This window comes from Suncus etruscus, chromosome 15, assembly GCF_024139225.1.
Source record: "Suncus etruscus isolate mSunEtr1 chromosome 15, mSunEtr1.pri.cur, whole genome shotgun sequence".
Lineage (NCBI taxonomy): Eukaryota > Metazoa > Chordata > Mammalia > Eulipotyphla > Soricidae > Suncus > Suncus etruscus.
The window spans coordinates 15,706,293-15,721,076 of record NC_064862.1 but is presented as its reverse complement, the minus strand read 5'-3'; the positions used below and the strand labels follow the sequence as shown (position 1 = coordinate 15,721,076).

General features: G+C 36.7%; 1 protein-coding gene across 1 annotated transcript in view; it reads right to left on the bottom strand.

The window, feature by feature from the left end:
- Positions 1–14,784, bottom strand: part of GRM1 (glutamate metabotropic receptor 1) — a 504,561-nt gene that overhangs the window by 47,501 nt on the left and 442,276 nt on the right. The window contains exon 8 of the mRNA XM_049789321.1: positions 10,559–11,489. Coding sequence (XP_049645278.1) covers positions 10,559–11,489 — 931 coding nt within the window. The remainder of the gene's footprint in view (positions 1–10,558; positions 11,490–14,784) is intronic.

The following is a 14,784-nucleotide window of genomic DNA, read 5'->3' as shown; positions in this document are numbered from 1 at the left end:
GACAAACCACTGGCAAAACTCACCAAAAAAAAGAGAGAAAACACCCAAATCAATAGGATCACAAATGAAAGGGGAGAGATTACAACAGAACCCCAAGAAATACAACATATCATGAGATCATATTATGAACAACTATACTCAACTAGGCTAGAGAACCCAGTAGAAATCGATAGATTCTTGGAAAAACACCCTCTTCCAAGACTGGGAAAGGAAGATCTAGAAATCCTAAACAGACCAATCACCTCAGAGGAAATTGAAGATGTAATTAAAAAACTCCCTAAGAACAAAAGCCCAGGCCCAGATGGATTTACAGGTGAATTCTATCAAACATTTCAAGAAGAGTTACTACCACTTTTCCATAGGCTCTTCCAAACCATAGAAAAAACAGGAATCCTCCCCAACTCCTTTTATGAGGCTAATATCACACTCATTCCCAAAGAAGGCAAAGACACTACCAAAAAAGAAAACTACAGACCAATCTCACTAATGAACATAGATGCAAAGATACTCAATAAAATATTAGCAAACCGAATCCAGCACTTCATCAAAAAGATCATACATCACGATCAAGTGGGATTCATCCCAGGAATGCAAGGTTGGTTCAACATACGCAAATCAATCAACATTATACACCACATCAACAACATGAAAGACAAAAACCACATGATCATATCAATCGATGCAGAGAAGGCATTTGACAAAATCCAACATCCTTTCATGTTAAAGACACTCAGCAAAATAGGGTTAGAAGGAACCTTCCTCAAGATAGTTACAGCTATCTATGAAAAGCCTACAGCCAACATTATACTCAATGGTGAGAAACTAGAAGCATTCCCACTAAGATCAGGAACTAGGCAAGGCTGTCCACTCTCTCCACTCTTATTCAATATAACCTTAGAAGTCCTAGCAATAGCAATCCGACAAGAGAAGGAAATCAAAGGAATTCAAATTGGGAAAGAGGAACACAAGCTATCTCTCTTTGCCGACGATATGATGATATACATCGAAAAACCTAAAGAGTCCACAGTAAAACTCCTAGAAACAATTAACCAATACAGCAAAGTGGCTGGTTACAAAGTCAATACACAAAAGACAGTAGCGTTTCTATATACAAACAATGAAGTTGAGGAGAGAGAGATTAAAAATACAATTCCATTTAAGATAGTATCAAAAAATATCAAGTATCTAGGAATCAACCTTACAAGAGAAGTGAAAGACCTATACCAGGGAAACTTCAAAACACTCCAGAAAGAAATTGAAGATGATCTAAAGAAATGGAAGAACATCCCATGCTCATGGATAGGTAGAATTAACATAATCAAAATGACTATCCTACCCAAACTCCTATATAGATTTAATGCAATCCCTATCCAAATCCAGACACAATTCTTTAAAGAATTAGAACAAGCATTCACAAAATTCATCTGGAACCACAAAAGACCCAGAATAGCCAAACAAATACTGAAAAACAAGAAGCTGGGAGGCATCTCCTTACCTAACTTGAAACTATACTATAAAGCCATAGTAATCAAAACAGCATGGTACTGGAACAGAGACAGGACATCAGACCAGTGGGTCAGAACAGAATTCCCAGACATAAACCCCCAGGTATATAGCCAACTAATATTTGATAAAAGAGGCAAGAATCTGAAATGGAACAAAGAAAGCCTATTCAACAAATGGTGTTGGTACAACTGGAAAACCACATGTACGAAAGTGAAAATCAACCCATACCTTACTCCTTATACAAAAATCAACTCAAAGTGGATCAAAGACCTTGAAATCAGACCCGAATCCATAAAGTTTATTGAGAATAAAATAGGCAGAACACTCAAAGACCTATATATCAAAAAGGTCTTTGAGAATGGAGCACCAATGGCAAGAACGTTAGCATCAAATATAAACAAATGGGACTACATCAAACTAAAAAGCTTCTGCATGGCAAAAGAAACCCTGCTTAACGCAAGAAGACAGCTAACAGAATGGGAAAAAATCTTTTCACTCGACATATCAGATAAAGGGCTGATATCTAGAACATACAAAGCACTCAGAAAGCTGAGCCCCCCAAAAGCAAACAAAGCTATAAAAAAATGGGGAGATGAAATGAATAGACACTTCTCTGAGGAAGACAGAAGGATGGCCAACAAACACATGAAAACATGCTCACCTTCACTCATCATCAGGGAGATCCAAATCAAGACAACAATGAGATACCACCTTACACCAGTGAGTATGGCCCACATCAAAAATAATGAAAACAACCTTTGTTGGCGGGGATGCGGTATGAAAGGAACTCTCATCCACTGCTGGTGGGAATGTCCCCTAGTCCAACACCTATGGAGGAAAGTCTGGAGAGTGCTCAAAGAACTCAGAATTGAGCTGCCATTTGACCCAGCAATTGCCCTCCTAGGCATATACCCACAAGATGGAAGGACATTCATTCCAAAATACATATGCACCCCACTATTTATCGCAGCACTCAGTATAATAGCCAAATCTTGGAACCAACCTAGGTGTCCAACAACGGATGAATGGATCATTAAGATGTGGTACATATACACAATGGAATATTACATGGCAGTTAGAAATGATACAATCACAGACTTTGCAGCAACGTGGATGGACCTAGATCATGTTATGTTAAACGAAGTAAGCCAGAAGACAAAAGATAAACACAGAATGGTAGCACTATTCTGAAACACCTAGAACATATATTTTATACACAACTAATACCTAACAATCATATAACAGGGTTTAACAGGGTAGAAACTCCGATCACTGTAATAGTCAACATATACGTGGGAGCAGTGTCCAAAATACATGAAAAAGGAACAATGCAAACTCTTGACTGCACATTATACCACAAAGAAAACAGCAACAACAGAAACAGCAACATGGAGAGAACAGGTATGTAACCAGACTCCTACAACAAAGGCCCACAATAATCCCTTAGAGATCGTAAACAGGAACACAAGTATAGAACACCGCGGGAAATCACGTAATGCAATGGCAACATACCATAACACTACGTTTTAATCCCTTTACCTTACTATATTTTAAAAATAACCTCTCAGCTTTTCTTTCCACAGGCGCCCTTAGATACAAAGGGCGGACAAACTAAGAAGGCAACTCGGGATACCACACGAGATACCATACCTTGCTTGCACTATGAGACGGCCACGAGAAAACTCTTTAACATTCACTTTATCTCTAGGTTAAACCTTCTTTTAGGAATCGAAGCACGTGACCAGTCAGACCACCAAAGCAGTACCTGCGATGTACAGACCTAAACTACAGGCTCTAGTCATCGAACACATTCAACCAAACCAGCATTCCCTTGCTATTCTCTCCTTTCTTCTCTCTATTTTTTTTTCTCTTTTCTTTTTCTCTTCTACTCTTCCCTTTACTTTTTTCCCTTTCTCTTCTCCCTTTCTACGGTATTTTCTCTTTTCTCTTCCTTCATACCCCTCCCATATATCTTCCCCTTTCTCCCCCCCCGGAAATCCAACTATCCCTTCACCCCTCAATCCCATCCAGATCTCCCACCATATTAAAACTCTCCACCCTCAGTCCTTAATCTTTTAGGCATCAAGATCGACCTCCTACCCAATGAACCAGTACCCAGCACCCAGGCGAGGGGACACCCAACCGAACCCACACATCGTCTCCTGCAAGAAAAGACAGCCAACTCCCCTGTGGACACATGCTGCGAGACCCTCCCTACCAACTCCCCCTAACATGGACTGTTTCTTGAAACCGGACTTAGGTCCAATAGTATCCCCAATGCAAGAACTCTTCCAAGACCTCCCAGCTGCAAATTTTTACCAATCTGAAGGGGGGCAGGGGGTGTGATTGGAAGATGCCTGGGAACCCACACACCACAAGAAAAATCCAAAAGACAATGGGAAAACTGTACTTCCAACATAGGCATAAGACCTGTAATACACCAACTCTTTACCTGTTCTCTCCCAAATGCAAAGTAGTCTTTTGCACCACATTGGTCCTTTAAAAACTTCGCTAACTCATTTTAATTTTTTTATATTTTTTTAATTAACTTATTTATTTAAATGTTTGCCTTACATATACATTTGTGGGCACATACACTTTTATTTCCTTTTTTTTTTTTTTTAATCGTCTTTGGGTATGTGACCTATCTCTGTTACTCACTCTGTCCACCCCAAATACTCCGACATATAATGGAGCACCACTTCCCCCTGCAAAGGCACACTAAATAAAGGGGAAATCTTACATAGTAAAAAAAAAAAAAAAAAAGAGCTCTTATCTACTAGAGATAGGAACTCATAGTTGTTTACAATACAGGGTTATCTCCTACCTTGAAAATATGTCATGTGGAATCAACTTAGACCTCAGGTGATTAGATACCATTCAACCAGCCTTGAACCCTGGATCCCAGACATAGAAACGGCACAGCTCCTCACAACAGCTGTAAGAAACAATCTCCATCTGGGACAGCCTTATTACTGCAGGGTCAACAACAAGGGCCAGCTCTAACATGATATCTCGACAATGAGGAAAATGTGAACAACTTGACCTTAGAGCAGTTTAGCCTACCTCACCAGCTAACGACAAGACAAAACCAGAAGAAGTGGCACCCTTTGGTAGGTCCAAAAGCCAAGATCGTGATTTACAGATGACTGGATACTAGAACCACGACCAGACTGTATACATCTTGGGACCAATAAAAAAGCCCTAGTCTAGGGTTTGAACTAAGACCTGCACAATAAGCATGATCCCCAGTCCCAAAGGTCCGGCAGAGACAATTGTAACGGAAAGGGGCTTCTGGAAGAACAAAGAAAGACGCTATCCTAGATGCCTTCCTAGGTTCAGCGCAAAGACCAAGATCACCAACCACAGAAGATGGATTAAAATGGCACTGAGGTAACAGAACCTCCAGATTCACAAAGACTGACTTCACCATAAGTCCCACCTCAGGATATGTACAGATACTGGGACTGCTAAACACAGAGCTCTGACGGTATCAAACTGGACAGAGCAGAAGCTTTCCACACACCAAAAAAAAAAAAAAAAAAAAAACCACAACCTGGAGAGTAATGATCCTGAGCAAAGACTAGAGCTGATTCCATGACAGTATACTCCAAGGACGGAGAAAACCCCATATCTTATAGGGCAAGTGAATTCCTTTTCGAATGGACCCCAATATTTACTGTGCCAGGGCAGGAGGGAAAAAAAAATACAAAAAACACAAAACCTTGGTTATGTATATATATATATATATATATATATATATATATATATATATATAATATATATATATATTTTACCTTCATTTATTATTGTTATTATTATTTTTATTTACCTAGCTATTTTGGTCGATTCCTCAGTTTGGATGTGATTATTGAAATTGTTGGCCCCAATTATTCTTTTTTTTTTTTTTTCTTTCTTTTCTTTCTCTTCCCTTCTTTTCTTTCGTTATGTGCTACGCCATGTTTCTTATTTCAAGACCACGGCGTGTTTTTTGTTTGTTTGTGTTTGTTTTTAGTTTGTTTTGGTTTATTTTTTATCTGTTCTTTTGTGGTGCTTATCGTTATAGCTGGAGTCCTCACTGGATATTTGACACTTCTTTTGGTACTGGTGGAGTGTTTCAACTTCTTTTTCTCCTTCATTTCCCAAATCGATGATGAGAACCTCTAGAAGGATTCTGCCCATTTTCGGGGTATTAAACTCTTACCCCGGTTTATTTATTTTCTCTTTTTCAGGCAAAACCACGCAACTTGAACTAGCTACCCCTGCCCCTACTTAGAGGGGGAAATAAGGGAGGCATCAAGACCAAACTGATGCAAGACTACTAAGTAGTTGGTTAGAGACAGAGGGGACCACATATTCTAGCCGCCCTGGGGGTGAGGGAAGAGGAAATGGGAGGTAAGACAGAAACGGGGGAGTAGGGAGGACAATTTGGGGATGGGAATCCCCCCTGATTTTATGTAAATATGTACCTAAAATATTATTGTCAACAATATGTAAGCCACTATGATCAAAATAAAAATTATATTAAAAAAATATGTTATCTCTATTTGTGATGTCTTGCTCACTTTCAGGTTCCCTTCCATAATCCAAGGAGGAAAGATAAATTAAAATGCTTTACCATAGCATAGTCACTAATTCTATGGTTTTATTTATTTCTTCTCATGAATAAAAATGCTTCTAATATACCAAGGCTAATATTTCTTCACTAGACTAGTCTATTAAACATTTCTTTTAGATCAGAAACTCAATAAAACATATTCAAATGTTTAAGAAATAATCACAGAAACTTAAAAAATACCCTAACCACTTGAGATCTGTTTCAAGATTACTACTTTTCATAAAGTAAAAGCCTTTCATGTGGTTGTTAATACGTTTTAGTTTTCCATGCTGTGCATGTAGTCATGAGTGTCTTATTGGGACTGGAAAATGCTCAAGAGCTACTGAAATGACTTTACATACAGAAATCTGGATTTCATTGGAGCACCATATGGCCCCTCAGGCACCAGTTGGATCAATCATACAGAAAGTTGCTCCTTACCACTATTGGGTGTGCTGTCTCCACCAAAAAAAGTATATTGTCACATTTTTACCATATTCATCACATTATTTGATATCCACTGTGGTTATTTATCTTAAAAGTAACTAGAAATGTTAGTTTCATTTAGTTATTGAATTTTGTATTTTTAAAGAAAGCATGTAATTTACATAAAGTTTTAACTTTCCATTTGGATTATATTGACTCATTTTGCTTTAAAGCGATGTGATAATTTGGTTTTAAGTAATTACTCATTTAAAAATGTGACTTTCTCTTTCTGCTTGGCCAATATAGTGTTAAAAATAATTTTAACAATATATTTATACTAAATTAAGCCCAACTATGTTTCCACTTAATTTCTTAATTTCTTAATCAATAAAAAGAAAAATATCAAAGAGAACTATATCATTCAGTTACTCTTAAACTGTAAGATTGTGTTTGAAAGAACTTCTAGCTATGTGTGACTCTGCTCACCCAAGCACTCAATTTAATGTGTAAGCACTTCCTAAAAACCATTTTCTAAAACATAAACCAAGTACCCTAACAGAATTGTGTCAGATATTTGGCAATGAATAAAGGAAAAAGTTGAAGTGAACATCACAAACACACATAATCCTCCTGTATTCTCAGAAACAGGCAGTTTTGAGAATGTAGTTGGATTTGCAACTCTTTGTAATAATATTCAAACTGATAGACCAGTTGGAATCACTTCATTATAGCATCTGTTCTATGTTTATAGCCACATATGCAGACTGCTGAACACCCTCAGTGCACCATAAATGTAGGAATCACACATCCAGGCTGCTAATAAACTCATTGTGTGATGTGTTCTCCAGAGTTTTCAGCCCCTGGCAAAACCCTTTGGATTTTTGTTGTTTTTGTAGAAATATTAAATTCTTTGTGGGTCTTGAAACTTTGAATACAGTATGGGAAAGCAGGGCAAAAGGGTAAAACATAGGGGCTAAGATTGGTTATGTTTTAAAATTATCATCCTGCAAGAAAAGCAATAGAAGAAAAAATGATTAAATGTTGTTTTCTATAGAAGTTTAGGCTTAAATATTCTCTATTGGACATTTACTAGAGAATGAATTAAGCATACTAAGGTAACTGTATTAGTGAATTAGAATTTACCACTATAATAATTATAGTAGTTGGTAAATTACATATAACAATTAGCAATGCATCAGTTGGTGAAGTAACACTTCTTTTACAATCAACCCAGTTTAAATCAAGCTAACTTTTCTATCAAACTCAAAATCCCAATTGACATTAATTTCTAAACTCATAATACTGAAGGAAATTATCTTAGTTCATAAAAAAAAGACCAGAAAATAAATTCCCTGACTACAACAGTTATACTAAACATTGTAGAAATATCATCAGCTTATCATAGCAGTTATGTTATACATATGCCTTAGTCTTGGTTCTCTTAACAGGTGTTCATTTTTGGGAAATGGAGAGATAGTCCAATGGGTAAGGTACCTGCTTTGCATGTGTCTGACCTGGATTCAATATGGCATATCTGGCATCCCATATGCTCCCCCACCACTAAAAACAATAGTGACCCCTAAGTGTAGATCCAGTACCTCAGTACCACAGGGTGCAATAAAAATAATAAAATAAAAATTTAGACAAACAAAAAGTTTCCCAATATTGTCTATACATAGAATCATTAGAAGTGCTTTTAAAAATGCATATTCCTGGGTCCAAAAAAGTCTTATTTACTAGCTTCTCTCTTTTCACTAAATGAACAAAAGTACTGTTTTTATAATTGACCCATGACCAAAAATACTAGTTTCTAAAACCATAATAATGGCAGACCAGTTATAAAATGGAGCTGAATCATGGGAATGGACTTTACTCACATGGGATATTTAAAGAACATGCTTTCATTTCTACAGATATTTAAATTTTTGTCTATTTTACAAACATTTAAGAGTTCTGTTTTCTTTCTATTGTGTTTTTTTCTTGTAATCCTTCCTTCTAATGAAAATGTTACAGTGCCATTTATATCTGGTCTCTGTGACTATGCTCTAGTTTTTTTACTCATGTCATGACACTCTAGCTTTCATGCTTGTTTATAATTTCCTGCTAGGAAATGTACTGAGGGGATATCTGTTAGCTTAAAATTCTATCACAAGATGAAAAAGTGATGAGCTAATTTTTTGATCATCATCTTATAAGAACTTCAAAAATAATACAGCAGCAAGTAGGAATAAAATTTTGCTTATTTTGCTACAATTTTAGAAATGTCTTTATCTTCAATGATTGTTCTTTAGCCTTAATGTACATTTCTTAATATATTTTATCTTGTAGATAAATTATATTACAAAAATAGTTATTTCTTTTTTTAATAATTATTTCTGTAAAAATGAGGCTAATATAAAATTTAAGATGTTGCCAACCATAATTCAATCCCTAGAACCACCCATGTTCTCCCAAATATGTCTATAGGTCACTCCTGAGCACAGTCTTAAGTATCCTGAACAGCACTGAGGATGGTCAACTTCCATCCCAAATATTAAATGCCTACAGTTCTTTTGACAAGTAAAGGTACAAAACCTTCAAGTTTAAGGCAAGAAAAATTCTTTAACATGTGTAAAGATTAGAAATTTTATGTCAAATATGACATTTTTAGTAAAGATAGAGTGTTTCACTAAGTAGAAATTATACTTAAGTCACATATATTTATATGGTATTATTTCTGTGTATATAAAGTAATATATAAACATTGTTTGTTTAGATGGACAGACTAACAACATTTTCAACTTATAATAAATACTATTAAAATTATTTTCCTTAAAGTGAGTGTCTTAAAAAGTAAAATCAATACTGATAAAGGGGCGATAGCTGAAAATTTTTTTTTTTTTGATTTTTGGGTCAGACCCTGCAGTGCTCAGGGGTTACTTCTGGCTTTGCGCTAGAAATCACTCCTGGCAGGCTCAGGGGACCATATGGGATGCCGGGATTTGAACCACCGACCTTCTGTGCCTAAGGCAAATGCCTTACTGCTGTGCTATCTCTTCGCCCTGATTGCTGAATTTTTTATTATTCAAATACCTTTACATACTCATGCATCCATACCATATTTTGAAACTGTGAATATGACATGAGATTGATTTAGAAAGAGATGACAAGCCAAATTTCGTCTATGCTTTTTGGTAAAAACAGCATCAGAAAAAGAGAAGAGACAGAAGCAGCCAAAAGGATAAAAGATAGAATGGAAATAATGTAGATTTTGATGACAATGCAGCTCAGGAGTTTGAGACTTATCATTTGCATCCTTCTTTTTTTTTTCTTTATAAGTAGGGGTAACTAGAGTAGTGTTCAAATGCCAATCTTGGCTCTGTGCTCAGGGAAAACACTTGATTCATGCATGGAAATTCTATAGAACCATCCATAGCAATTCTCCATGACCATATTACATGCTGGGATTCAGACAAGATTTGTGGCTATAAGGTGCATGCCAGGTATCACCTAAACTTTTGTAATATCTCTCTTGGCCTTATTCTTATGTCTTTAAAGGCGTTTTAGATATGAAAATTCTGACCATGACCCTGCAGATGCTGTAGTTCAATTCCTGTGTAATTTTTTTGAAAACCAAAAGTATACCAGAACGACAATAATAAGGTTAAGGTAAAGTAGTTGTTCGATGGCAATAAAACTTCGAAATGAACAGATATTCTTAGTTGTTTCTTTTCTTTCCAACCAGGGTTGGCATCTCTACCCCAGACTCCAGAGATGTCTATGCTATAAAGTGGGAGAAATGAGTTGAAGGAAACCAGCATTGACAGGACAGCAACTGCAGCTCCAAGGTTAATAAGATTATATGCCCTGATGGTTCTTGTTTCTTGCTCTTTAAAGGAAGGAAGACAAGGAAGATCTTTAGTATAGCAAAATGTGAGAACTGGAAAAAAGAGAGAGATAGCTCAAAGAGAGAATACAGAGATAACAGAGGAAAATAACACGTAGATAGAGAGAAGAGAGGGGAGAGGCAAACTGGCTCAAATAACTCACTTGGCATTCCCTGCCCCAGGTTTCTTCCTCCGGAAGATGTTGAGGAAGGTGTTGGAGCGGCAGGGCAGTTTGCCATCACCAACATGCATGCGGACAACATCAGAAGTGGTGAAGGCACTGCGGACATTCCTCTCCGGCTTGGCAATAATGATGTACATCTTGGGAGTGAACATGCACCCCAGGGCCACTGTGACACTGAGGCTCACAGCAAAGCAGGTGGTGATGATCTTGTAGTTGCTTCCAAAGTAGATGGGCACGAAAGCCAACCAGATGATACAGGTGGTATACATAGTGAAGGCGATATATTTGGCCTCATTGAAATTGGCGGGCACGTTGCGGGTCTTGAAGGCATAGTAGGTGCAGCTCATGATGAGGAGCCCATTGTAGCCCACAGGGGCCACCACACCCAGGTTGCTGGTATTACAGATCAGGTAGACTTCCTTGATACTTGGGTAGGATAGAATGGGCATGGGAGGCTCCATGATAATCAGAGTCACCACCAGAGTTAGCTGCACGCTAATTAGAATGGAGGCAATGATAACTTGGGCCCAGGCACTCATAAATCTGGGCTTGCGGGTGCAGATTTTCTTCTTGCTGCCAGCTAAGATGCGGGCGATGCGATTGGTTTTGGTGACTAGAGCAGAGTAGCACATGGCAGAGGAGAGGCCAACCAGGAGGCGCTGGAGGTAGCATGATGTGGTGGTAGGTTTAGCAATGAGAGTGAAAGGGCACACATAGCCAAGGAAGATCCCTGCCAAAATAATGTAGCAGAGCTCCCGGCTGGACGACTTGACCACCGGTGTGTCTCGGTAGAGCACAAAGATGAGGGTCACAAATAAGGTCACGAGAATCCCCAGGCAGGAAAAGGCGATGGCTATGATGGATTCGATATTACTCCATTCAAGGTAACGCACAGGAATGGGTTCACAACCTGTAATGAGAAAAATAGCTTTAAGAGTAAGCCAAGATTTCTCAAGATCAATCATAATAGTGCATCCTAGTTGCCAGGGTCATAACTATATTTGCATCTTCTATGATTCATGCTTTTCAGAAATTCCTCACTATTGCCCAGATAGATCATTTTCTTCTCTGGACGATTATGATCATAAACCTCAGCTCATAGTAAGATGAACAAAACACAGAATTATACTTGAACCTAGGAAACGATCTTATCTTACAACACAATATTATAATGGATGTCACTTCGTTGATGGAATTATATATTACATTCAGAAAAAGAAAGAGACGATAACTAAAATATTTTTCTAGTTAAGGTAAACTGATTATAGTGGAGTATAATGAAAATCAGTAACACTTATTTTTAATATTACTATTGTCTGTTTTGCTGTTTGGTATCCATGTCCTGATGTTCTTGGGGTTCCTCATTTTGTGCTCAGGGATAATTTCTGAGAGAGCTCAGGAGACCATACTGGGTGCTGGTGTGTAGGACAAATGTTCAATTTGCTGTACTTTCTCTGACCCCTATATTACAATTGTCAAAGTCAAGTCCAGATGACAGAAAACAATTTTTTCAACAGCGTTTTTAGCATCAATTTCATTTAAATTTTAATCTATATTCCATTTTAACCACACATTATATTGTTCACTTTATTCATTTAGTGATGTAATATGTGTATGCACTTTCAGAGGCCTTTGGAGACATCAACCTGTAATGGCACAGAAAGAAGGCAAACTTCCTCTCATCCCGGAAAGGAGATAGTGCTGTATTTCTAATGTCTGGCTTATCTTTTCCTCAAGGTGAAAATAACATCTGATTTATATTTCAGAAAGAGAAAGATAAAAAAAATTTTAGATGTTGGATACAACTGCTTTCTGGGATATTGTGTTTGCTCTGGACCAATATTTCCCAAATTGTGAAAATAAATTTAGGAAAAGATTTTTTTCTGTAACCATGGTAACAAGGAAACCAGAATCTGTTTAAACCTATGTAATCAACAACAGTTCCTCTCAATGAACATGATTTACACACCAACCAACCAGTATCAGATCATGCTTTTTGATAAATACCCCATCCCTCTTGGAGGGTTTGTCTACATGTCAACCTCTTTCTGTTAGAACTTTCATTTGCTACCTAAAAAAGGTACATTTTAACCTTAAATTTTATTTCCTTAACAAAGGCTAGAAAGAATATCAGATAGATGATAGCTAGGTAGACAGGTAGAGTGAACATAGGAAGACTTTGATACTATAAAATCAATAAACTAAATATTTAGAGGCACTCTAGACAAATTGGGAGGCATACAGCTCCTTTCATAAACATGAGATTGCTAAGTAAATTAAAATACAATATTGTGGGACCGGGGAGATAGCATGGAGTTAGCGTGTTTGCCTCACATGCTGAAGGATGGTGGTTTGACTTCCGCCATCCCATGTAGACCCCCAAGTCTGCCAGGAGCGATTTCTGAGCTAATCTCTGAGCACAGTGGGGTGTGACCCTCCCCCCAAAAATCCAATATTGTCATTGTTAAAGGCTTTGTAACTTAAAATCAACACTCTTGGTATTTCATCTTTAATGCAAAACTTTGTCTGATTTTATAAACTATCCAGTTTTTTGAGTTTCTTTTAGAAGATAATAACATACTCAAATATTTAACATTTTGATGAAAGTTGAACTAGAACCTTTATATAAAGGCAAAATGGGAGCTATAATTAAGGATTTTTCTAAATTTCAGGGATACAAGCCAAATACAGAATCCAAAATTTCTATTAAATATCTATTGTTCTTCACCACAAATATGTAGTACTAATGAATGAAATTAATTGTTAACCTTATTGTAGAGAATGTTTAAAAACAGAATATTATGAACAAGATTTAAATAACTATGATATAAATATTAGGGGACAGGAGGGAAAATAAATAAAATTAGACAATGCATTATATAAAGCCATTTTAGAAGTTTTTCTATTAATAAATTCTAAATTATAATAAAAACAAATATAAAGACTTGAGGACATTTTAAATAATTTGGGGGCAGAATCAAGAGGTATTAAAAGTAGGACTATATCTTCTCTGTAAATGGCTGAGGCTTGAACTAGAATATAAAATTTAAAAAATATTAAGATGATCAGATTAAAAAATAACCAATATTGTCTGGTCCCAAGAAACTGAGGCATTATGATCTTGAGGCACTGTCTTTTTTTTCCCTTAGGAATGCCATTTTGCACCCTATGTCAGGACCCCAAGTAAAGTAGAAAGGAAATAGAAGGCTGCTAACCACTCCTGCTTAGCTCCTCCCCAGTCCTGGTTCCAAGATGAAGTATATGACACCAGGTTCCAGTTTGTTAATCAAGATTTTAGTTTTGTACCACTGACAGGGCCTCCTGCTATGTGGCTGCACATTACTTCACCTCTTCATAGCCTACTGTAATCATACAAAGATGTCCTAACCCTAAGCACTAGTGTACACAACAGCCACAAGAAATACCTTAAGACTGAAAGGTCACAACAGGAAAGTAATTTGGAATCTTAATATGCTTAGTGAATGAAGATGGTAGGAGATACAACCAGTAATAACCAGCAAAATAAGCTCCACAAAAAATTTAGAGAGAAAATGTTGAGGATGTTTTAAGGAGTTCAAAGAATAATAAAATGGACAGAACAGAAATATGTAATATGCAGTAATTACTAAACTGAAAAACTTGGTAGGCAAAATGAAAAACTCATTAAAAAACAGTCCCCACACAGTAACAGCTGCTGAGAAAAGAATTATTGAGCTTAAAGATGAGGTGCAGAAAACCTCCAGACAAGAGCAAAAAATGGAAAAAAGCCTCAAAATAATCAGCTGACAGAGAATTTTGATGACTTCAAGAGGAACATTGGTCAAGTTGCCATTCAATGAGAATATCTTTATCTAAAGCCATTTCTATCTGATTCATCTTACTTATTCATACTTTTCTACTTAAATTTATACTAATACCAGCCTGTCTTTAATACTCTTCTTACTAGTAGTAAGTACTTTACCTTTTACTAAACACTCATTCTAATTCAACAATTCAATGTCATCATTACAGTTCATTTTAGAAATGATATCAAAGTATGCATCATTATCTTTCCCGATCATTTTATGTCTTCTATAGACAAAGATTTCACAAGTGTTTTTGTATTTGAAAAGATCTGGAAGAGTCATAGAACATATGCATGTATAATTATACTTAAGAGTATACTATAGTTAAATAATGACAGTGTAGGTAATAAATTCTTCATA